Raw genomic sequence first — 25,291 nt, forward strand, 5'->3', positions numbered from 1 at the left:
TGTAGCACCTACAGTTGTTTGTACATTTAAAGTACTTGTCGATTCTGAATCTAAGCTCCACAGTTCATTGTAAAAAAATAAAAAAAAAGGGGGGGGGGGGAATAAGCCTCTTAGCCACAAGTGAAAGGTTGGAATACTTTAAGACAGTGATTTCCATTCGGCCCATGTCCTCCCGTGTGTGTCTTAATCCCACCACCTTAAAATAGCCCCTCTCTCCCTGTTTGTAAATGAAGTGACAAAGCGCGGGACGAGCGGAAATCGCTATGACAACCTCTCCGCCTGATCGCGATGATACGTGATTTCAGCGAGTTTCTCCTCCCGACTTTAGGCACACATACAGAACTGGAACCGCAGCATTCATGCTCGAGGGCCTTTGTTTTGCCTCGGTGGACACAACAACGCGAGTAGCTGTTCAGAGATTTCATTGTGTGAGATTTCATGGCTTTTATTGTGTTCTACAATTGTAGAACACAACTTCATTAGTTTTTTGTGTGCTTGTTTTTTCACACCTGTTTTGCACTTTAAAAAAATTGTTGTTTGGATTGACACATTTTGGATCATTTTCTTGATGATTAAGAAGTTATGGCAATAATGTCACAGAAGAAGGGGTTGAGTAATATACGTTTATACTCGTGAACACTCCTCAAGTGTGTGAATTTTTATATATATATATATATATATATATATATATATATATATATATATATATATATATATATATACACATATATACACATTTTTTTAATTGCTTTTAATTATTAAGTGAATTTTGCTGCGTGTTTTCTTTAACAAATAGACATATCAGATCATCTTGACTGCCAAAAACAGCTAGAAACTGACCTGCTGACACAATTGAACAACAACTCATGCTGTTACTTCTTTGTTACTGCAGGTGCAAAAAAGCTGGCCAACAAGGCGGCGCTGTGGTACGTCCCCTGCTCTCTGCAGAATGTTGACAAGATCACAGAGGTGCCTCCTATTAAGGTATGTTAAACCCTGTGGATGTCTGCTTAAATGTACTGCCGAGGGCTTGAAAATTGGGGATGTGTGGAATATTTAAGGGAAGTAAGTGTCTTAACTGTAGTAGGTAGCAGTCTTATCTAAGTTTGGAGTGTATTAGGAAGCTAATGGGGAAGCTTAGCTGACATAAAGTCAGAGCAGGACCCATTCAGGGGAAACTCTCTATTTGAATGTCTCCAATCAAAAATGTCCAAACTCTTGTCATGTCTGCATAAGACGTTTGTTCGTTTTTGTGTATTATTTCAACCCATCAATATCACGATGCTCAATATCCACAGTTGGTTTTTAAAATATCCTGAAGTTGAGCAGTTCTATTTCTTCTCTCTAAGCAGTAGTTCTTGTGTGCTATCCAGCTTACGTCTTTTCACCTCCATGTAAAAATCTATGTTGCGTTAACTTTCATAAACCTTCGTGTAATCGCTGTTTTGGAACTGGACTAAAGTCTAATTAGATTAGCTTCCAGAGCCTCAGCACACGCTATTTACCAGCAACAATGAAACAGTTGTTCAGTTGGTAAAATCATGAAAATATAAACTGCTGTATCATGTTTCAAGTAGGGACCAAACAAGTGTATCAGTTTAAGACTGACTTATTTTAGCAGCACTTGGTTTGACTATTTGCTGTGTGAGAGAGGAGAAGCTCTTAGACAGGATTTTACTATTATTTTAAAACTAAGATGAAACGATTACGCAGTTGACATTGTAAACTGGCTCTGTCATCTTATGTTAAACCATTAGCACGGTTTGTGGGGTTAGCATTAGTGAAGTAGGAGTCTCTCTATTAATATCCTAAAGACTGGAGATCATTACCTTGACTCTAAGAGTCTCCAAAGCATGCCAACATTTCCAAATCCAACATAACAGAGATTAAAAGGTCAAAATAACAAAGCCGATTGATGTGTTTGTAGATACAAAAATATCTTCTTCTGTCTCTTTGCTTCCTCTGGTTTCATTAAAGGTACAGGAAATGGCTAATATCAAGTCACCTTCTCTCAGTATGGGTTGTTTTCTGCACAACCTAATAGTGCTTAGTAATATCTGATAGTAACAGATCAGATACTTGAGGTTCAACTTGAAAAGTGGCAGACCAGCTAATTACTTGGTACATTACAAGTAAAATACTGACTACTTGTGACTATTCCACAGAACAATTTGCTTTGTCAAGCAGGTCAAGCAGGAGGATCACGAAAGAGGCCTTCTGGTATTATCCAAAAATATGATTTACAGACGTGAAAAGATTTTTTTAATTTAATTACGTTGTTGTGGTCAAAGGACTGTCTGTTTCTTTTGATTCTAAGTTTCGTTTTACAGTAGTACTAAAAGTAGCAACATTTATTAAAGGTGCCATGACATCACTGTATAAACTGTTTCATGTGGTTGATATTGCTGCATATGTAAATTATCCAAAGAATTTAATAAAAAAAAATGCCGTCAGTAAAAGGGTTGGGTATGGTAATGGTATGCAGCTGTACTGAGTTGACTTCACTCTCATTGGCTGCAATCATATTTGGAAAACCGGTGAAACGTGCCCCCACATCCATTCCCTCTCCATCCGCACATCTCTCCTCTGCCTGCAACGCACTGGCACAAAGGCTTTAACCTGGCGGCGCCATTCATCATCCACACAGAGGGACTGAAGTCCGGGGTCCATGGCAGCAGAGCAGCGAGCTCTCCACCCTGCGGCGTAGAGCAGAGCACCAAAGCGCAGAGCACCACGGCACACCGGTCTCCGCCCCGCTCTGCTCTCTGCCACAGGATGGAGGTCGGAGCGCCCTCTCTGCCACGGTGCCCTGCTATCAGCAGCAGAGCGCTTCAGACAGTGCTAATAGGTTAAATGAGACGAGGCGGCATTTAGAAATTAAATAAACTTACGGGTAATGACAGCGATGTGGTGGCCACCCTCAGTGTTGGTACAGATGTTGTTGTTATTCATGATCAGTTTGCCTGAAAATCTCGACTTGAATTTACTTGAGTAAATGGCGCTGAACATAACACAGTCTTGTATTGGACCATGGTGACGTTGGTTTTAGGTTGGTTATTGGATATTTACGCTCCGCGGCTTCGGCAGCCGGCCAGCAGACTGAGAGCAGCAGCCCCAGATCAGCCTCCCTGTGTCAGCTTGAACAAGAGGCCGTCAGCGTTGAAGCCGTGGAGCATGAATATCCAATATCCAAGCTAAAACTAACTTCACCGCAGTTCAACTTGGGGTTATACCTCCACATAAATGAACTTCAGCCTCTCTGGTTCTCTCAGTAAGTGAAAACTTCCATTTGTTTTTGAGCAGCCTCGGACATAAAAGCTCCCCTTTTTAGTTGCCGTCCTCTGCTTAAGTGGAGCAGTCAGACATGCTAGTGCTACTCACGCCATTGAATGAGCCATCTGGTTTCAGCTGGGGGAAGGAGGGGAGAAGGAAAGGCTGTTCACTTGATGGTGTGCTCTGATTGGAGAATAGGAAACACGTAGAAAGATAAACTGTTTTGAGATCTGATGGTTTTATAACAAAGAGGCATTGCTGAGCGCCCATGAGATGGTCCTTTGGTACCCACATTAATACGGCCTCATCAGTCTACAACAGATCATAGTATACCCCCAAAACCACAGAACATTTTTATTTGTTGTCATGGCCTCTTTTAAAATATTTCAGATTACTCATGTGAAACTCAACCATTTGGATTTCCATCCATCCAATTTCCAATATGATTTCCAATCTAACGAATGGCCCAAAGCCGCCCGAGATGGTTTGGATTGAACCAGTAATCTAAAAACAGAACCTTCATGCCAAACTTTAGTGAATACATCTGCATCGTGTTCAATCAAATGAACTGACAGTAGACTAAAATTGAGGTCTATAAGAGCATTGCATATAAGGGGAAGGAAATTAAATTCTCTTTTTGATTTCACACATTATGTTTTATGGAGGAAAATATAATTTATTAAAACTGAGAAATATTACCCCTTTTGGCAGTTTGAGTCACGTAAGAAAACCCGCCAACTTTGAGGTGAAGCTCTTCGTGGGAATCAAGCTAGATTTGTTTGAAGCCGTGTTGCAGGAATGACCCGCCGCCTCGACTGATGTTTCATTGCAGTCTGTGCTGCACAAGTTTTACCATAGGGAAACATTTTTATCCTCAGCTAATAAATCAAAGCCATCCTTTCGTCACACACGTGTGGTTTTCGCAATGCTTTTGTTAATATTGAAGCAAAGACGTGAAAGATGAACACCGGCGCGTACATCTGTGTTCTGTGTTGTAGTACGCTAGTGCAGAGCAGGAAGAGGAAGGCAGGAAGCGCTATGAAGCACAGAAAGTCGAGAGACTGGAGACCAAAGCGAGGGTTGAGGAGGCGATACCACCTCCACCAAACCCAGGTATAGTGCCGCTGTGTCGATCTGCTCATGTCAATAAATCAGACTTCCTATGCTGTCTGGAAACATTCTTGTATTTTTAGACTTTAATCCCTATCCCATGGTCTAAATGTTGTCCGTCCTTCCCTCTTTACTTCCTTTGTTCCCTTTTTCCTTCTGCCCTTGCTTCCCTGTATCCTACCTTCAGTCCTTCCTTGTGTCTTATCTCCTTTCCTTTTTTGAGTCCTTCTTCCCTTTCCTCTTTAAGTTCATCCTTTCCTAATTTCTGTATTTCCTCTCTTCCGCCCTTCTCTCCTTAACTAATTTATTTTCTTCCTTTTTCCCGCTTCCTCCCTTTTGCTTTACTTTCCTTGTTTCTTTTTCATACCTCTTCTTCCTTCAGTCCTTCCTTTCTTTTTCCATTCCTTTCATCAAACCTCCCTGCCTTCCTACCTTCTTCCTTTTTTCCCCCTTCCAAGAGTCTTTTGCTTGTGCATTTCTTCCATGTCCTTCCTCCCTTACTTGCATCGTTCTGTTGTATTTCTTTTACTATTTCTCTGATTACTGCGGCTGAAATCATATCCAGAGTGTGACGTTTAAAGCAAACCTCCTCCCCCTGTAATGGACAATAGCTGCGTTGTAGAAACTCTGTGGATCTGGGTACTTGTTTGGGACTTGGTTCCACATCCTGATCACTTTCACCTTACTGAAGAGAACAAAGATAAATTAAAGAGAAAGGAGGAAGAGAAAAGTCCCTTTGAAGTTCATCGTAATAAATGCTTTGTTTGGGGGTTGTGCCATTAACATTTTTGACTTTTACATGTAAACCCCACAAATAACATTCAGCCTATTTTTAAAGATTTTCTTTTTGTGTGGACCAAGTTAAAATATTGAAATATTATCCAACTTTTGTCATTTTTGCTGAACCACAGAGGATGCACCGAAAGGTAAGCGAGCTACATCAGCATTTAGCATATATGGTGGACAGTGTTGGTTAGAAAGCATTTGGCTCTTTGCTGTTTGGGGAGAGAAAGATGGTGTTTCGGCAAAATACACTCATTACTTTTTTCCAATGAATCCAGAATCCAGTTTTTGATAAGCCTTTGTTTGTGTGCTTGTGTTCACGCTGCAGAAAGATACACAGTTGGCTTCAGCCAGTCCAGCCTGATCCATCTGGTGGGGCCCTCAGACTGCACACTGGATGACTTTGTCTACGGGGGTGAGTTTTTATTAACTGGACAACTTAATCTGTTTAATATTTTGCTGAAATGCTTCTGTGAAAGCAGAACTTTGCTTATAATGTAGAGAGGAACTCTTAAAAGTAAATATTCCAACCAGTTCCTTAAAAAAACAATCACACCTTTTGAATTGTTTCACATATTATCATGTTGAATCAGGTCAAAGGTGTGAATGCTTTTGTGAGACGCTGTAGTTTATTGTAGAAAAAAAGCCTTCCATAATGCACGCATAAATTACTGAAATTTTACCCAATAAAAGGTCAAAGTTAAACATTAAACAAAAGTGAACGTGAATCAGGCAAACCCAGTATTCAAACCAAAACAAGTGAGGTATAAAAAAACACAGGATTTAATGAACATACAGGGACAGGCAGGCTCAATGGTCAGAATGGCAGTCCAAAATCCAGTACACGAAAAGCAGTCCAACTGGAAACATAAATAAAATCAAACTGCAATAAAATCTAACCTATTCCATAAACCAAAACTAATACAGAACCTGAACCTAAGACTAAACAGAACACACAATCATAACAAAACCCAAATCCTGACAAAAAGTCTATTTTCTCACACAAGAAATAAATAAAATATGTATGATTCGCACAACCTAGAGGTAGGGCAGCTTAAGAAAGAAAATGTTAATGATGTAAAATTAAAATCTCGATCCTTTGACAACACTTTGTCTCCTTGGAACGACTCAGTGACTGAGGCCTGTATTTCTCACATTCACCCATAAAACCAACAGTGTTCCAGGAAAAGACTTTCAGATCAGGTTGAAGGCCCCGCCTGCTGTGAACAAGCTGAGAGCTGATGCAAGCCAAGTGAAATCGAGGAATGTCCGTCATGAAGCCCTCTAGTTTCTCCGGGTACAGTTAGGAATCAGTGGATTGGGAAAAAGTTAAGTGGAAAGTATCTGTTTCTGTCTATACCGAAAGCTGCCTGTTTTAGAGGGGAAAGCATGTATAAAGCAGATAACGTGTAATGGATACACTTAAATAGATCCAGTGTGTAATGCTTAAAGATATTGTCTACCTGAGCAAGCAGTCACTTTTCCCACTAATGGGAATGCAAATTAACTACTTTGTGTTTAATAGCATAAATAATAAGATGAAATCTGCATTTAGTGTGGTATATAATTAGCTTTTTAAAGCAGAGAACGGGAAAAAAAGCAAAGAAAATAAGCAAACATATAGTGCATATATGCTGTAGTTTAGTAGTCACCCCCAACCTCCTGACCTTACAGAAAACAAAAACAAAAAACTACTGGGTGCTGGTGGGCTAATGTGTTCTTGTAGTAAATAGTGTGTTAAGACTGGAGGACTTCAACTGACATTGGGTTTTATGATGAGAGAAGCCATTGTTTTGCTTTAAAATCCCTGTTTTTATTGGATTGTGCTGTATTTATGCCCCCAACAACTCGATGTGCTGCTGAGCAAATCTGACCAATTAAAGCATTCATTTTAAACATTGCCTCCAAAATGTATATTTTTGAGACATATAATAGGTCATGTTTGTACATGAATAACTGGAGAACCTGGTAAACAACATGGATTATTATTTTAGTTGTAATGTGACCCTGAGAGCTTAAGTTGCTAATAAGATTGAAGTAGAATTTAAGTCAAATGGTTGTTGCTACTGAGAGAAAGGCCTCACAGCTTTTCAGGATGATTGAATTGCATATTAAAGGTCCCATGAAGAACACATTTTTTTCTTCTGGTTTCTAATACAGTTTTGTTGGACCTCTGACCGGTGTGTGAAATTCCAGTCTAGTATGTGAAGTCTGAATAGAAGTGTTTCATATTTATATTAGTTACATTCACAATATCACAACATTTAAAACAAGTTGTATTAAGCAACGTGGAACTTGGGAGGGGGCAATACCACTACTTCAGAATTAGTTTAAAATTAGTTTGACTGATATATTCAGAGATGCCAAACAACAAAAACACTTCACGTGATCAACCGTTAGCCGATAAAATCAGAAATGGCTCACACGTTAATTAATACGCTCTGGCGTTTTGAAATGCAACTGAAGACTGAGACACTGAGGGGATGAGACTATTTTAAAAGACGTAAAACTTATTGGGACTAATGGTACTTTATTTAGTAAGAGCCATGTGCTTGGTGGGCCACTGCCAGCTTTTTCACATCGGGACACTGGGAAGTCAGTTTTAGCCCGAGTGCGGCAGAGCTAACCAGGTTAAGCTGGTGCCGGTATTTCGTCAGCATGTGGAGAGCTTGGCTGAGTCCTTGCTCCACGAGATACGGCGTGGGGAAAGCGAGCAGCAGGAGACTGTCCCTCTTCCACTGCGGGGTAAAACACTGACCTTGTGTTACCCACGTCGCACACCAACCGGTGGCCCGGAACGTGACTTTTGCTGCCTTGCCATTCTGGAGATCAATGTGGCTCTCCTGGATTTCGGGCTCACAGTCGGCAGCATCTGCTTGCCCTGGCTCCATCACCCAGTCAGGCACATCTAACTGCTCCAGCTAGCTGAAGCGAATTATGTCGGCCTTGACTGCCGGCAAGTGGTCGGTGTAGAGGAGCAGGTGGCGGTCTGTCCAACACCAGGGCAAGTACAGTACAAATGATTATATTGTGGTGTAGGCATAGCCTATCATATTCTATTATGTGAGCAGAGATAAAACGTAGTCTAAAGGCCTGTTCATACTCTGAAAGAAGAAACGCATTTTTTTGATTTTCACAAGGTGACAAGAGCAAGAGCAAAGTTCGTTCTGGTCACGTTATTTCTTCGTACACCACTCTTACTGCAGTACACATCAAACACGCTAAGGGAATCACTTGTGGGAATCCCCTTAGCGGAGATGGCAGTTTTGCGTTGATTCAGGAGGAGGAGAATACCATGTTACTGATATTATGCGCGATTGCGAAGTAGATGGAAATAAAGAGGCAACCAAGGTGGCATGTCCGATCCTGACCAGTCACACATTTCTTTCTTCTTACGGAATATGAGCAGACCTCAATTCAAAAGCCTACCTTGGCAACTGTGGAAGGTGAATAAATTGTCGCCTCCACAGGTTTTCTTGATAGTTTTGCAAGGAAGCCGAAGATTGTGGCCTTGGACTGGACCAGCGTCACCCCATCCCCCTTAGGGGGGGGGCCTACAAGGATGTGTCGGCCTGGTCAAGAAATTCAATGCCTGGCCAAGCAGTTGCCCTTTGACAGCCAGCGCACCTCTGTGTGGAGCAGCAGGCGCTTCGAGGCCTCATCATTTTCCCCATTTGCTGTCTGAAGAGCTGATCATTCAGCGCATTTGCTTTTATTTTGTAGATCGCCTTGACCGCAACATCCAGAGACTGATGGAGTGACGGGGACAATTTTCTGTTAACACACGGGGGGCTTGCTGCTTCAGCAGGGTGGTATCTGCCGGCCATAGCTGGCACTCCATCCGTGGTACAGGAGATGATGTTCATCACCGGGATGTCCCTCTCCTGCAGGAACTTGGTCAGGGCGTTGAAGATGGTTTTCCCTCAGGTGTTCCCTGAACAGGAAATCCTCCACCAGGTCCCTCCCGGACACGTAGCGGACATAGGCCATCAGGAGTACGTTGTTGCCGGCCGTGGTGGTCTCATCCAGCTGGACACTGAAGGGACAGCCGCGCAACCTCGTGCACAGCTGTTCCTCCGTGTCAGTTGACATCTCCCGTATGCGCCGGGCCAGACTGTCATTTCTGAGCGGGATGGCGCCGGGTCGCGCCGCATGACGGTGGAGCTTGCCTCCTTTATGGCGGGAATAACAAGAGACTCCCCCAACGGTAAAACGGCCTTTGCAATCAGTAATGCTATCCTATAAGACGCCACCAACCCACTCTCTGGTTGACGCTCCGATCAAACTTATTATAATAATAATTATTATAATAATAATTTGAACTTTATTGATCTCACAATGGAGAGATGGGGTTAAGGGTCTTGCTCAGGGACCCAGAGAGGCGGTCTGTGGGAGCTGAACTTCCGGGACCAAAGCGCAATGCTCTAACCACTAGGCCACCACTCCACCACTCTAATGGTCTTTTGATGCCTTGTGAGGATGTTTTTTTGACATATTCTCCTTTAATTGCGAAGCCTCGTTAGAGAAAACCTGCTCACATAGCAGGCACATCGGCAGATGTACGTTCATGGGTGATGGAATAACCCATCATTTATATAATTTGCTTTTTTATTTTGTATTTGTAAGATTTTAAAACCCCAAATCATTGCCATAATTAAAAATGGTGCTGGGTTTTATCCAGTTTAACTGTAAGGCCTTGGTGTTGGGAGTGGTTTAGTATCCGGGTGAAACTTAGGTAACTGCTTGAGCAGCTTTAGTTCACTGTTGGCTGCATTGACGCACTCCATTGTTATGTGTATAGCTGCAATGGAGATGGATGAAAACAAAGCAAAAGAATGAAGAGAACGTGTGACAGCAGTGTGTAGCAGTTGGAAGATAAAAGGTTTTCAGTGCTTCTTGCTTGTATAAAATGTCTAAATAAGCCACAGTCCAGGCCTGGACTGTGTTTTTGGTTTGTAAAATTCAGGTGGCTCTGATTTGTTATGAAATGGGGTTCTGAGGAGAGGTTATGAGAACTCAGTATCTTCCCTTTCTCCCTCAGCATCTTCTCTTTAAGGAGATTGATTTTCTGGCTTACAGTATTTTATATCACTAATATCCCCTAAATGGTAAAGTGGCGTAAAAATCAATAAAATAGCATTAACTTTCATCCATTGTTCATTCCTGGTTATTATTGTATGGTCGCTGTGCCTATCTGCAGCTGTCATTGGGCGAGTTGCACCCGCCACCCCCATCCCTGACAGCTCGCCAGTCCATCACAGGGCTACACGGAGACACACAGGACAAACAACCACTCACTCTTAAGGTCAATGGCTGGATACTCCTGCCTCACCCTGGCATTTCTATCGAGGTCAGCTATGTAAGGAGGCCATGAGGCAGCGAAAAGCAAGAACAGAAGAAAGACGTTGACTGAGAACAAGAGGAGCAGAGCAGGAGACAGGATAGGGACGAGAGGATGGGTCACGGAGAGAAAGATAAACGTTACAGTGTCATGGTTGCCTTTTTAATTTGGAGGGCTCGCATGCAAATGTGTCCAATTAAAATCAAATATGGTAGAAGCTTGCAGGTCATTTAAAACACACACACACGCACACACACACGTATGCGCTGTTGACCCGTTCGTGCCATTGCTCATTAGGCGATGTACCCTGTTGTTCGCTGCCGCTGCTTTCGCTACACTTATTTTGTTTATATAACCGAGTCAGGTCAGGCAGTCAGGGCGCTCGCTCTCCCTCTTCCTCTCGAAGCATGTCTTCCATCTCTCTACTCCGCAAACGTACTGTATCCTCCTCAGCCTAGGGAGCCAGTGGTTCGACAGTTATGTACGTCATAGTCACTAACACAGGATAATTCAACCGTCCTGATGCGTTATCTTTTGTTTCACAGTTGTTCAGCCTGTTTATGTAACATTAAGTACCCCCCCCCCCCCCCCTTAGGAAAATAAAACAGCTGAAGCATTTAAACGAAGAGTCCAAGATTCTCCAAAATAAATGTCCTCTTTTTAGTTTTCAGATTATTATTTTTCAGAAATGAGGGGAGAGAATCAAGACCACAGTGGAATTTGTGGTCTTGTCTGGTACATTTTCTCATAAATCGCTTCATATAATCCAGAATGGTCTCTGGACAGAAGGAATAAGGATGACAACAAATATGAAATGGTTGTGATCTCGAGGCCCTGGGGCAGCTCTGTATTAAAAATAGACGTGATTCTGTAAGTGGAAATCACTGCACAGGCTCCTGAGTACGTCTCGTCTATTGTCACTGAACACAGTTAGTTGATGCAATCCACTAAAGCAAAAATAAAACCCTGCCATGAGGAGAGAAACCTTGTTCAGGCTTGAGTTGATTTGTAAATGGTTGAAATGTAAACACGTCCTGTAGTTAACAACTAAATCTGCAACTTCCTCTAGGTTCAGAAATCTGCATTTGTGGCAATATAAGGTATATCAGTACAATGTGCAACCATGTTTTCCAGGGAATGCTTTGCTTTGTTTCATGTACCGTATTTTCCGGACTATAAGTCGCTCCGGAGTACAAGTCGCACCAGCCATAAAATGCATAATAAAGAAGGAAAAAACATATATAAGTCGCATTGGAGTATAAGTTGCATTTTTGGGGGAAATTTATTTGATAATATACAACATCAAGAACAGACATGTCATCTTGAAAGGCGATTTTAGATAAAAATAGAACGGAGGCAACAACAGGCTGAATAATTGTACGGTTAGCTTACGCTACATGACACAACTGAGAACGTGCCTGGTATGTTAACATAACATATTAAAAGCTATTCAGATAACTATAGCATAAATAACATGCGAAGAAGTTAACCAAAGCACCCGTGTCACTCCAAATAACTAAAATCCAGTGAAATCTTCATCCTCGGTGTCACTTTCAAATAACTCCGTTAACTCCGGACGTAGAAGATGCGGCACTTCCACTTCTACGTCGCTTACGTCTGATTCAACACAGGCCTAGAGCGCCCTCTTGTGGTTTGGTGTGAAAATAACAGGTGTAATGATATACCGGTAAAAATGTGTAATACTTTCACACATAAGTCGCTCCAGAGTATAAGTCGCACGCCTGGCCAAACTATGAAAAAAACTGCGACTTATAGTCCGGAAAATACGGTAACTTTATGCCAAACCTTACTTGTATTAGGATAAGGCCGATATAAGTTTGAAAGAGTCATGTCATTACTCAAGGTTTCTCTTGTAAATTCCGTCCTAAGTGCTTAAGTTGTTGTGCAGGAGTTGGTCATGAAACAAGACAACTCCTGCACAACGTTTCACCTCTCGGCCAAAATGCTTCTTCATATCTGAAGAAAGATGAGAGGCGAAACCTCTTCAAGACTCATCCTGATGTAAGGGCATAACTCTCTCCCCCCAGACAAATTTAAAAAAATGGCACCAAAGTGGGTGGTCCAAGAGACACACGGATGAGCGGTGGTGTGGGGGTGGCTGTGGTCAGGGTGAGGGAAAGTGACATGTTGAAACATGGAGTGACCCGAGCTAATAATGCTCCAGCATTAGCTTACGTTTTTGGGGAGGTTTACTATGTTTAGTCGCAGACACAGGAGCTTTACTGACCTTTTAATTGTTGTTCATTTGTAAAACAAATGAACAACACTTAGCCTGGCAGGAAGTCAAGCTAATAATGCCCCAGTGGGGGAAACCTCGGGTTCTCGTGGTCAGTGTAAATGGCTTCTCAAAGTTGTGATGCTCACGCAGCACAATTTTGCAACATGTCTAAAGAAAAATCCATCCAAAAAATCTGCAATCTGATTACGTATAACGTGTGTGTTAAAGGGATGCTGAAGTGTTATTTACTCAAAACGGCATGTCTTCAAGTACCACTGAAATCCATTATGCTATAACGGCGGAATAAAAGGGTAGAGGACAGAGTCTTGATAGCTTCTCGGTCTTTAATCATCCTAGTTGTTATGGGAAAAATAATTATCCTTGTGTCTAGTTTAAAAGTACAATTATTTGTTTTGTAGACAGTAATTGCTAACTACTGTTCTGTAGTTTATTAATAATAGAAGACTAACTACTAGAGGATATTTCCTCTAGAACCTTTAGTAAACTGTTGGATTACTAAAAAAGGGATGAATCTTGTTTTTTAGGAAACAATAATTTGGAGCTTAGGTTACCTGTAGCCTGCTCACTGTTCTTAGAACCGTTCTAAAGAGCACCTAAATCTCTTCGCCACCTGGTGAAAATTCAAGGACTTTGTAGTTTCTTCTCAAATGATGGCTGGTTGGGTATTATGGTGAGGCATTAGCTATGCCTTGAAATGTTCCAATTAAAGGAAAGATCAAAACCTAGAACCCTCTCAGTCTCTCAAACCCTCCACACACTTTCTGCCTTTGCTTTTCTTTTCTTTTAGTGTCTTTGTTGTTTCTTTACTTCACCTTGTTATCTCTTGCTCTCCTCTCACTCCCGTCCTCCCTTCGTGTCGTTAACAAGTGTGCCACCTGTTTCCATGGACACAGCTGCAGATAGCACCATGTGGACTAAAGCAACTAAGTACAATTTGTTACCAACCGGGTTGTGTTTTGTAAAGTTTTCACAGGCATATTTAGCCAAGAAGGGTCGTTTCCTGTTCTTGGGACAGTAATAAGAGAAAATGTATATATTATGTTGTGAAATCCGATAAAGGGAGAGTTGTAGAGCATCCGAACAGAGTATGTATTACATGGGGTAATTAATCTTTGGCCTCTACTCTGGTCTTTGATCAGGGAGTATTTAAACATTTCAGTGGCTGACATGGAGGTAATCTTCTTTATCAAACATCTAGTTAAAATGCTTTTTTTTTAAACAGAAGTATTGGTTTTACGAATAGCAACAAAATTAAATGACTTCCTTAAAAGACTGAAAAAGAGACTGAAGATCTCTCAGACAGGTACTGTCGAGGTTCATGGCTATTTCGTAAGACAGAGAATGAAGAGAAATAAACGATGTGAGTCGTTGCAACTCATAAAGAACCAGAATTCAGGATCATCAAGATAGTTTTTGGCAGAATCTTTGACGTATTTTAAAAAACGTATTTTTTAAAGGAGTCATAACCTAGTTTTTTACATATCCCTCTGAAAATGTCTTTCAATTGATGTTTAGTCATTTTTAGGAAAAAATTATTTTAAATAGAGCTCATTCAGACCCTTTTTCACACCACTTTTCTTTCTCGCGAGAGGTTAGCAACGTGATATTAGCACTTTTTTGTGATAACGGTCCTTTGCTCAGGCACGCACAAACACGTGGAGCAGTTTACAAGCATCCATACAGCAAAGCAATGAAATGAGAGATTTTAATCCACCAATGCTAGAAATATGTATCTTACATGGGGATGTCGCATTAGCAACATTAGCATTTTGCCATGGTTCGTTTACAATCGTTTACCAGTCTATTACACAATAGGTAAAAAGTTACACAAGGAGCGACAGTTACTGACTGCACTGCAGATGAGTCCCTGGTTGTTGGATACGCCCCTTTCTCCAAACGCAGGCTTGATGCCATCTTTGCCTAGTATTGTCCCAAGTTAACGATACAGTTGCGGGAAAAATGTGAGCCGCATACGTAAAGCGTTGCAGGGAGAGTCAACGGAACATCGTTATCAAAGATTAACTTAATCCACTGCTCCCTAGTAGTTCGGTCCACAGATGCAGGCAAACCGGAAAAAATGGGCACGTTTATTTTGGAAACCGATACGGAGCAGTTGACCTGAGCGTGACGTTTGGACATCTTTACTTTTAACACAACTCGTTAGTGGCAGCGACGCGACTAAGTGATTTGAAGTGGTTAATGAGAGGTGGGCGTGGCTTACGTTAGCGTTCTTCCACATAAGTGACATAAATCTAGGAGGAGCACCAAAGTCTCACTTTGTGGAGACGCGCTCTTGTAAGTTTTTCTGGTTTGTACAAAGAGCCCACACAAAAAAAAGTCACGTTCACACTCCTGATTTTGTGGAAGGTTTTAACTGAGGCCCAACACCAACACACAAGTTTTAACACGAAAAACTCAGATTTCCAGGTGATGACCCTGTTAAGTCACTATAAGAATTTAATTCCACGTCTTTTTGTAAAATTAGATTCATTTCATTTCATTCAGTTGTTTATATCATGCTCATTCAGAACTAGCATTGTCTCAAGGTGTTTTACACAAAAAGAAAAATTTTAAATGTATATACAGAAATATAGAGCCAATCATACAGACAGATTACATATCAATGCAATGCAATCATTACATACATTCCAGTTTGATTCTATTTATAATACATTGCAGTCAGGTTCAGTTTTTTTTTTCCAGTTGGGTGAACATTTTCTCTTTAAGGAATTAGTTGTGAGCAAAGATCTTCAAAGGTTGCAGTAATTGATTGAGGATCCTGTGGTGATTCAGTAAATGTACGTATAAAGGTTGATTTACATCCAGTGGGAGGCCAAAGACACAAAAACCACTGCTGTTGAGTTTGCAAATTATTGTCAAAGCAGCTGCTGGAAAACAGAAAGCCTGCTTTTAAAGTAAATCCAAGGAATCCATTGTGCACGATGCATCCAAATGGCATATCTGCACCAACCTTCATGCTTGCATTCTAAATTAGGGCATAAAACAAAATTAACTTTATGTTCCGTCATGCCTCTTCTTTCCAGTGTAAGTTCTAGGATACTGATTAGTTTCAACTACTTTGAAGGGAACCTGTCAGTTTAGACAAGCTTTAATTAAATTAACTAAAGACCCAGCAAACCATGCTTTAACCAGCTAAATGGAGATTCTGTTTACTTGCGCAGAATGCTTGACACGGAATCAATGAAAGTAAGGAAACCACCAACCTTTACTTAATTACATTGATTGAACACACCCATAGCTGATAGACAGACACGGCTAAGAAGCCCAGGTCATGAGTGGGGATGTGAACAAATCTTCCAGTACGCGGAACTGACTCAGCAAGTCTTGAAACGTAAGTATGGGTGTAATTAACAAATAGGAGTTTTTCTAAAAAGAAACAACAATCCTTGCATCCAAGCTCTGTTATCTAAAAAAAAAATAAAACAGGCAAGGACACCAGTCCATGTTGGGTTCAGCTGGAGGTAAAAATCTCAGAGGGCACTGACATAGATATTATTAAGCAGGCGAAGACATCTGCTCTACCATTTTAGCCAACGAAAATTGGGGCTTGCTCTTGAATAAATAAAACCCACATAATACAAGCAGTTTAAATCATTATATGGTTTACATTTATTTATTTAAAATAATAAACAATTTATTTAGCCAGAATGCAGCGTTAAGACTACTGCATCACTGCTTTAACTCCTACTAGTTCATCATTGAACGTTACTCAACTTTTTTTTCTTCTGCATTTTATGTTCAAGCTGCACTTTTCTGAAGATTCATAAACAGAAGAGGTGGACTTAATATTGACACAGTTTTAGATGTAGTTATTGTGCTTAAAGGCATTTTGCTGATGAAAAACTCATTTAACCAGAGAAGGCAGTGAAACACTGTTGTTCAGCTTCGATGTCGAAGCCCCCCCCCCCCCCCTCCACGGAAACATACTCTGCAGGAACTTGTAATCTTTTCGATGCCATGAACAGAGCAACATCCACCAATCACCGCTCATTGCAGCATCTTGATTGGTGATGCTGGAGGCAGCAAGAAAGTCCAAAGTTCAAGTTGCTGCCAGAAAGTAATAATCTAAGGCTGCTCAGATGAATGCATGTTTCATAGTAGTAGTCTGCATGCAGGAGTTGAATGATATGATAGCTTTTCACAGGAGATAAAATGGGAAATTTAAACAAAACAAACAAAAAATGCTAGTTTTTTATTTTTGGTTGGAAACTGAGTATTAACTAGACAAAAGAGAGAAACCATATAACTATATTCAGCTTTAAGACTTTCACATGACCTTTATCATCAAAGAACACACAAATCAGGATTTTCTTGAATCTGACATGCCTCTGCTTTCTCTGGTTGCCCAACGCAGCCCCCACATTTTTTGGTCACCCCGATAAAGAGGCAAGCATCTAACCTCTAAGCATTAATTCAATGATTGGAAAAAGCCAATGTTAGATTTTTTTTTTTTATCTGGCGGTCACAACTGTTGGTACATCAGTTGTGAATGGTTTGTACTGCCATTGTTGCCGATAGGACAGCAATTAGTCTTCTCCTATAACATTTAATACGCCTGAAGCATACAGAGAGAGGGATCTTTGACAATTCTTCTTTGCACAATCTCTCTGGATCGTGCAAAGTCTGGGTCCTCTCCCATGCTGTCTTCTTTTCAGCTTACTCCAAAGGTTTTCAGGATCTGGATTAGACTTAGGTAATTATAGAAAAGTGCATATTTTGTGTCTGATGAACCATTTCTGTGTTGCTTTTGCCATTTGTTTAGGATCAGAATGCTTAAAGTACCAATCCTGACCTGTTTTCAGTATTTTGGCAGAGGCCAGCAGTTTTTTTTAACTAAGATCTTGTGGTACTATAAAGAAATCATATTGGAATGCACTCTAAAAAAGGTTTCCACGTATTTTGGAAGGAAAAGAGGCCCTTAACATCACAGATCCATCTCCATGTTTAACAGTTAGCATTAGGCACTTTTCAACATATTTATTCTTCAAATCCACTGGGGGTGTTTGGTTACAAAAAGCTCAATGTTTGCCTCCTTTGACCGGAGCAGACAGTTCGAGCTAAAGTCCCATAAATGTAGAGTTTAGCAAACTCCATATATTTAAATTGCCGTTCTACTCAATGTGTGATGTGAGGAAAATGTACATCCTCATCCAGGTAAGTGGCAATGACAAATGTGTCAAAAAGAAAGAAAGAAATCTTAGCTTGGGCACTTTTCCTCCCTCATAGTATGCGCTCCTATTAATGGTTTTACCTGTGGTGCCAATAAATATGGAAGGCGCTTTATTTGCAGTTAATAAGAACACTAATTATGAGCTTAATGGGATTTGCAGCAACCTAAAACCACATGCAGATTTGTTAATAAGCTGCCTGCTGTTTACTAACGTCTACCTGGAAGGGGGACGTGTTGGAGCAAATTCAGCCTATAGGATTCTCTAAGAAAATGTGGGTGGGATTGGGTGCATGGCAATACCGTTAATGGGAGCGGTTTCCATAGAAACAGCTCATTAGGAGGCAGTTTGAGCTGTTTGATACCTTCCATGATTAAAGCACTTGCTTTGGGAGGGAATGAGCATGACGGGAAGAGATGGAAAATCATCAATAAAGATTGACAGAAAACCAGAACAGACGAAAGAGAGGAAAAACTGAAGCTTCGGTGGCAATGAGCATATAGGTGGAGAGTATATAAAGAAACTGAAGTCAATTCGTGCTTTGCTGAAGGTATTCCTTGCAGTGCAGAGTGCTCTGTATCTCAGCAAGTGCTGAATTAAAATGCTTGAAGTCAGAATATATAGTTGAAGGGCGGTAAGAGCTGCCTTGAAGACTTCTTTTATCATTGCCCGTGGACAGCACTGCACTCAGAGTTTTCGGAAAATCGTCACAAGGCATTTAATCACCGAGGTATTCTGCCTTGTGGCGAACTGGGCTCCACTGGGGACTTGGTTGCTAATTTCCCCTTTTCCCCCCACATTTAGAGCGAGCTGTCTTCTCTCTTCACACACACCACCGCTACCCCTTCCCTCCGCCTTTTTGTGTTCCCACCCTACGGCAAAGAGAGAGTCATGAGTGCCATGTCATCCAGTGAATGTGTAACGTCAGGCCCAGGGCTGTCTTGGCCTAGGCTGTCCTCGTTTGCAGTCTCACATTGAGGATTACTTCAACCTTCCACTCTGACTGTACAAGGAGAATGTTTTTGCAGCAGTTGCATTAATGCTTAAGCCGATGGTAGTGATTAACAACGACGAGCATCTACGGTCCTCCGGGACAGTGGAGTCCTTGACTTGCTCTGTTCAAGCATTTTGTATTTGTATGATACAGTACATGGATTTGGTGCATTAAACAATGTAAACACAATGAGAGAATGGAAACAGTATTGATTAAGACTAAAACTAGCTTAGGTTTAAATTTCCTGCTGCGGCAGCTTTTGTTCCATTAACATTAGCTACTATGCTTAAATAATAAATCTCTTTTGAAGAATGGGCTTTGTGAACATCAAACGTTAAAATTAGTCTTTTTAGACACTGGATGACCCAGTTACTTTTCTCCATGTTTTGATTTGTCATCCATTTTTACATTGCAGTGTCCAACATGTTTCCTTTTTCGACGGCCATGTGTTTGGATACATCCATCTCTGCTCCATCTCTGACCAGATTTCTTGTCAATCTGTTTAACAATGCTTCAGGACATGTTCAAACACAGGGTTTTATGTCCGAACCGGACTAAAACTCTGACATCTTTGGTGTATTCCTTGGCCTTCCTGAAGCACTTTGTTCACCAATACTCCCTAACATGGCTTTACCAGAACAGTCGTATTTATACAGAGATTAACGTGTGGACTCTAATAAATTGGGGGGTTTCTGAAGTCAGCTAGGGTTATCAGACTTAAAGGGGTTCCTCCCCCTTTTTAGGTCATTATCTGTAAATATATTTTGATACTCATGTATCGTTTTTCATTTCCCTGGACATTTCTGCACTACCTTGTGCTTGCGTCTGCTTTCTAAAATCCCAGTAACACACATCGAAGTTGGTGGTTGTGACAAGACAAAAGGTGGAAGAGTTAAAGGGGCACAGATATTTTGACAAAGCAGTGTATATGCAATCCAATGAACTGCATATTCATTTCAGCCTAGTCCAGTTTATTAAAATATAATAGCATGCTATATGTCAGAAACAAACCCAGGTATTTGCACTACAGTTCAATTACAATGTTGTGCAACACAGTCAAAATGGCAATTAGCAAAGACATATTAGATAAATACAGACACCATCTTTGTATTGCAAAAATACATTTTAAGTCACAACTAAAACTTCTCACTACAAACTAAATTGAAAGTTGTTGACCTATTTATGAGTTTGCATGTACTCCCTGTGCATGTGTGGGTTCTCAGCATCCCTCGTGACCCCACAAGGAATAGGCGTGTTAGAAAATAGAAGAATGGATGGATGGATGATCCATTTATGGACTATCTATACTCTGTTGTACTTGCTTACTTCGTGGTCTAGTGCCTATTTTAACCTTCCAGGGTACCTGTCGCTCGTCCATCAAAAAGGTAAACACAGGAAAGACAACCATGCACCTAAACAACAACACTAATGGGGACATATAGGGCAACCAATCAACCTAACAGTCTTGTTGTTTGACAGGTGGGAGAAAGCTGGAGAGAACCTGGACACAAGCTATGTTTACATGAACAAAAGTAATCTGAATAAAAAAGCGTCATGTAAACAAGCCAATCGTAATATTGCGATCGGATTAAGCTCAATCGGAATGAAATTGTAATCCGAATGAAAAGGGTTGTTTATGGCGATTGATAGTCCGACTAACATGCAAATAAACGCTTGTCAGGCTCAAATTATTCCGAATGTGGCAAACTGACCCGATTACGCATGTGCGCCTGAGGTAAAGGTGACGTATTTCCATGTTGGTGAGTGGTGGAAATACGTCGGGTGGCAAAACTGTCGGAGCTTCATATACAACCTTTCTGTTCAAAAAAGCGTACTCAGTAACATTTTCACCGTAACATCATACAAGTCTGGCCTGGGCGCCTGGAAGACAAACAAACTGGTATAATACTGGTTTGTTTATTAGTTTTTGTTGTTTAGCAACGACAGAAGTACTTCTTCTGTGTTTTTTTTTTTTTAGGGGAACTGTGCCTGTCAGAGTAGTTCTATTCTGAATAAAGCCAGGTGCATATACACGCACATTATGATAGGATTGATTTGTGTCCATATAAACAGTACAAACTGATTATTTTATCCGAATACATTTTAATCCGATCGTAAAATGTTGTGCATGTACACATAGCTACAGAGAGAACATGCAAAGTCCAAGCAGAAAGAGCTCAGGCGAGGATTTGAACCCAGGACCTCCTTTCCGGAATGCCAATGATTCACCGAAAAAAATATTGACATCGGTAAAACGGATAAAGTCAAGTAATTCATTTATACAGCACATTTAAAAATAACACATTGTTACCAAAGTGCTAAGCAAATAAAAAGCAAATAAATGCATAAAAATGTAAATTAAGAGAACTAAACATAGCACACAGATCGATAAAATACTAAAAACCCATTCACACGGGGTCAAACATCAGGGAAAACAGATGTTTTCTGAATTAGATTTACAGGAAGGTCAGCTATTAATACCAGTGTGGCTGGTCAAAGATTTGACCCAAGATGTCTGTGTAGAAAATCTCAAAAATAGAATTAAAAATCAGCCCCTGCCTCAAGATAAAGGTTTTATTCAATCTTTCCTTTCAGCATAGTTAATTCATTACATTTAAATCAAAATGTTTAGGGAAGGCAATGATAATCTTGTAATTTTCCAACAAGCTCATGCTGACTTGTATATCCCTTAAACCTAATGCAGCACTTTTATTCGTGCTCATCATCTGGTTGAGGTCACAAATCACCTCCGTTAAATATTGCAGGCTCAGACATGACCATTCTGGGCGTTGAGTAGGTGCAGCCCGCTGCGCCCCACACTCTGGGGACATTTTCTGTCGTAGGTGAGAGCTCCTCAATTTTCACAACATAACAGTGGGAAAGACAGAAGTTTAGAAAAATGCCTTGCAACAGGCTTAAGGAGGAATGTGTGAGTTATTGTTGCCTGCAGAAAGTGGGAATCTGCCACACCTGTGGGGAAAAATAATTTTTTGACTAAAGAGTTTGTTTCATTTTCTGTTTTACAATAGCTGGTCATGACGTTGCATTCGATACCAGGATTGATGTAACTCTTAATGGATTTACATTAAAATGCCGCTAGTCTGATGCTGGAGGTCTAAGTGATAGCATGAGTAAATCTTAATCAGCTCAGTGGGCCCACTTTTACGGGTAAACGCAGGCAGTACATTTTGTTTATACTCCCACACACTCGGCTATCTCAAATAGAGCCACGCGGTGCAGATGGTATAAACCTTTGGGAGCAGAATCTGCCTCTAGCAGGCCTCCTCATTGATTTTCTGTAACATGAACGATACATAATGCAGCTCAGAAGGAACAACTGGGGCAGCCGGTGTGTGTGTGGCAGAGGGTCTGACTGACTGTCTGTAAATGAACACATTTTCACAAACACACACACGTCACACATGCTCACAGACTGTCTCTGAGATGAGAAGCAGATGTCATCCTCTTGTTTTTCCTCATCTCCTTCCCACCCACTCCACAACAACATGTCCCACTTTCTGTGAGAAATCATCAAACATCTATTTTCTTTACACATGTCAGTGTCTGGTATGGGTGTGGATGTGTGAACGTCTCTTTGCTTCCACATTGCCGGGATGTGTGCCTTCAAGGAAGTAATTACTTGTAAGCTTTACTCAAAGTGTTAAACTTTGGTTTCAAGCTCAGTGTTTTGTACCAACATTCTTAAATCTGAAATTTAGGGTTGCACTGATGTGAAAATTTGGGTCGATATCGATATTATTATTTTTGGAATGGCAGATAACCGATACAGGGTGTCTGCCTCACGGACCAAAACTGGGAGTTGGTTCCACAGGAGAGGAGCCTGATAGCTAAAGGATCTGCCTCCAATTCTACTTTTAGAGACTCTAGGAACCACCAGCAGACCTGCAGTCTGAGAGCGAAGTGCTCTGTTAGGAACATACGGGGTAATCAGAGCTCTGATATATGATGGAGCTTGATTATTAAGGGCTTTATACGTTAGAAGAAGAATTTAAAATTATATTCTTGATTTAACAGGAAGCCAATGAAGGGAAGCTAACATTGGAGAAACATGTCGACCTGATATGAGAGATAGATGTAGACCTGTAAGTTAACCAGTGAATTTTTGTGTGGGTTCCCACTCAGATCCACCTCTGAACGGTCTCTTATTGTTGCCAAAAACAGAAATTGGTAATGTACACCATGAAGATGTAAAACATGAGCCTCATGCACTGCACTGAGTATTTGAAACTTCTAATCTATCATGTAAAAAAAAAAAAAATGTTCCGAAAAAAGAGAAACTATCCATTAAGCAGCAGTTGTGTGTGGATGAAAATCCCATATTGATGTCAGAGGTAAAGATGCGACATTCAGGTAGAAAGCCTTTATCCATCCAGCTTTGTATTCATGGTTAGGGCTGCTGCTGCTGGAAGTGTAATGGCCTGATGGTGTGGGTGTAATTATCCAGGCGTTGGGTTTGTTAGTACTCTTTAAGCATAATTTAAAAGCCACAGCTCACCTGAGCAGTGGTTGATGTCTAAATGGCTATTTGCTTCTTTTTATTTCTTATCATTTTCGTTTTTTTTTATTAGCAGTTTGATCATTTAATCAGCACTTTAAACTTCTAACAAAGTTTAACCATATCGTTGCTGAAGTCAGCAAAGCTGTTTCTTAACTTCAATCAGGTCCCCGCCTGAAAACCATCATCTGTAAAAGCTCCTTTTGTTCATCCGTGCCTGTTTTGTGACTCAGGTGTGACCATGAAGCTGATGGATGAGGTGGCTGGGATTGTGGCCGCTCGGCACTGCAACACAAACATCGTCACTGCTTCTGTGGACGCCATCAATTTTCATCGCAAGATTAAGAAAGGTGAGGATAGCCTGGATTTGATTTTAGTCACTCTTGATTTTGAAACGAAATGATTGTCATTCTTATATTTTTCCAAGTTTAGTGTTTACATTGGATTTACAAAACAGATAGGGTTTATAAATTTCCTTTTTAAAAAATACAACTTCCCATTTAGCATTTGATAGGGTGCTGGCCATTTTGCCGCTTCGCCTTTCTGTCCTTTTGCTGTTTTTGTACTTTTTGAGCTCACGTCTTTCAGGTAAGCGAGCAAATCATTACTTATATTGCTCATTAGAAGATACAAAGATCACAAAGTGCCCTACAATCCATATTGAAGCAAAGACCTATTTAACAAAACCTGATTTTAAAAAATATGTTTTTAACTAGCTTTTAAAGAAAACAAATAGTCCACTGGTCTCAGGACCCAAGGAACAGAGTTCAAGAGTTTTGAAAGCACTGAAGAAAAGACTGTCTCCTGTTATTTTGTACCTAGTATGGGGGCCTATCATAGAACCTCAGGGACCTGCTGGGGGTCTATAAATGTAATAGTCCTCAGAGATAACCCAGTGCCTGTCCATGAAGGAGCTCTCCAAGTTAGAAGAATCATAAAAGGCACTAAAATACACTGAGAGTCAATGTAGTTGCATTGGCATCGGAGACACGTGAGAGTCTGGAGGATTTTTTCAGAGGCTTGGCGGCAGCATTCTGAGCAACCTGCAACCGGTCTATGGAGGTTTTTGTTAGCATTGCAGTAATCCAGATGTGACAAAACAAAAGCATGAATTAGAAGTTCCAGTTCAGGAAGAGATGCAATGGAGCCAAATTTGGTAAAATTTCTCTAATGATCAAAGGATTGAACCAAAGGAAATGTGTTTGTGTTCTTGTAAATATCAACCTGCAAGAAGTCATTGGAGTCATTATAGTTTGACCAGGGCTCATAATCGGTCATGTTCCATGAGAGTCAGCTGGCTTAAGTGGACATGACACCTTCAATCAATGGAAAAAAAAAATCCCAGGTGATATTAAATCGTAAAAACAATAAACAAAACTATATACTATTTAATTAATTAACACTTAGGATTGGGACATTTTACATGTGCATTTCCCCCAAAATTCTCAGAATCCTTTCAAGATAATTAGCTGGTTATTTTGCCTAAAAATCTGATAGAAATCAGTAAATCAGAGAAGCTTAAAAATAGACAAACAAAACGATAGTTAAGAACTGTTTAACAGTTCTAAAAATGAATACGTTTTTATTACATTAGTGTCTTGCATTTCTAGAGCTACCGAGGCCTAGTGAGCCACTAGTGAGTTTTTTAAACATACAGAGAACTCCTGGTATCTGCTTTCCCACAATTGTTAACTTTAAATTGTATTTTTTGTAGAAAAGGGTGGCTCATCACTACACCACCACTGGTGCTTGAAAAGGTGCAATTTGTGGAAAGATTGCTGTATGTAGTACAGTTTAAATGGACAGTTGATTTTGTACCAATGAC

At 40.7% G+C, this 25,291-nt stretch overlaps 1 protein-coding gene across 2 annotated transcripts in view; it reads left to right on the forward strand.

Moving 5' to 3' along the window:
• Positions 1 to 892: 892 nt before the first annotated feature.
• LOC105936424 (cytosolic acyl coenzyme A thioester hydrolase) overlaps positions 893 to 25,291 on the forward strand; it is a gene marked incomplete at its 5' end in the record, with an annotated part of 47,842 nt that continues 23,443 nt past the window's right edge. The window contains 5 exon segments of one of the 2 annotated variants that reach the window (XM_036130139.1): positions 893 to 984; positions 4,272 to 4,386; positions 5,295 to 5,309; positions 5,495 to 5,581; positions 23,700 to 23,816. In XM_036130139.1, the coding sequence (XP_035986032.1) occupies positions 893 to 984; positions 4,272 to 4,386; positions 5,295 to 5,309; positions 5,495 to 5,581; positions 23,700 to 23,816 (426 nt within the window). 2 annotated transcript variants of the gene reach the window in all.

The sequence above is a fragment of the Fundulus heteroclitus genome, unplaced genomic scaffold (genome assembly GCF_011125445.2).
Source record: "Fundulus heteroclitus isolate FHET01 unplaced genomic scaffold, MU-UCD_Fhet_4.1 scaffold_280, whole genome shotgun sequence".
Lineage (NCBI taxonomy): Eukaryota > Metazoa > Chordata > Actinopteri > Cyprinodontiformes > Fundulidae > Fundulus > Fundulus heteroclitus.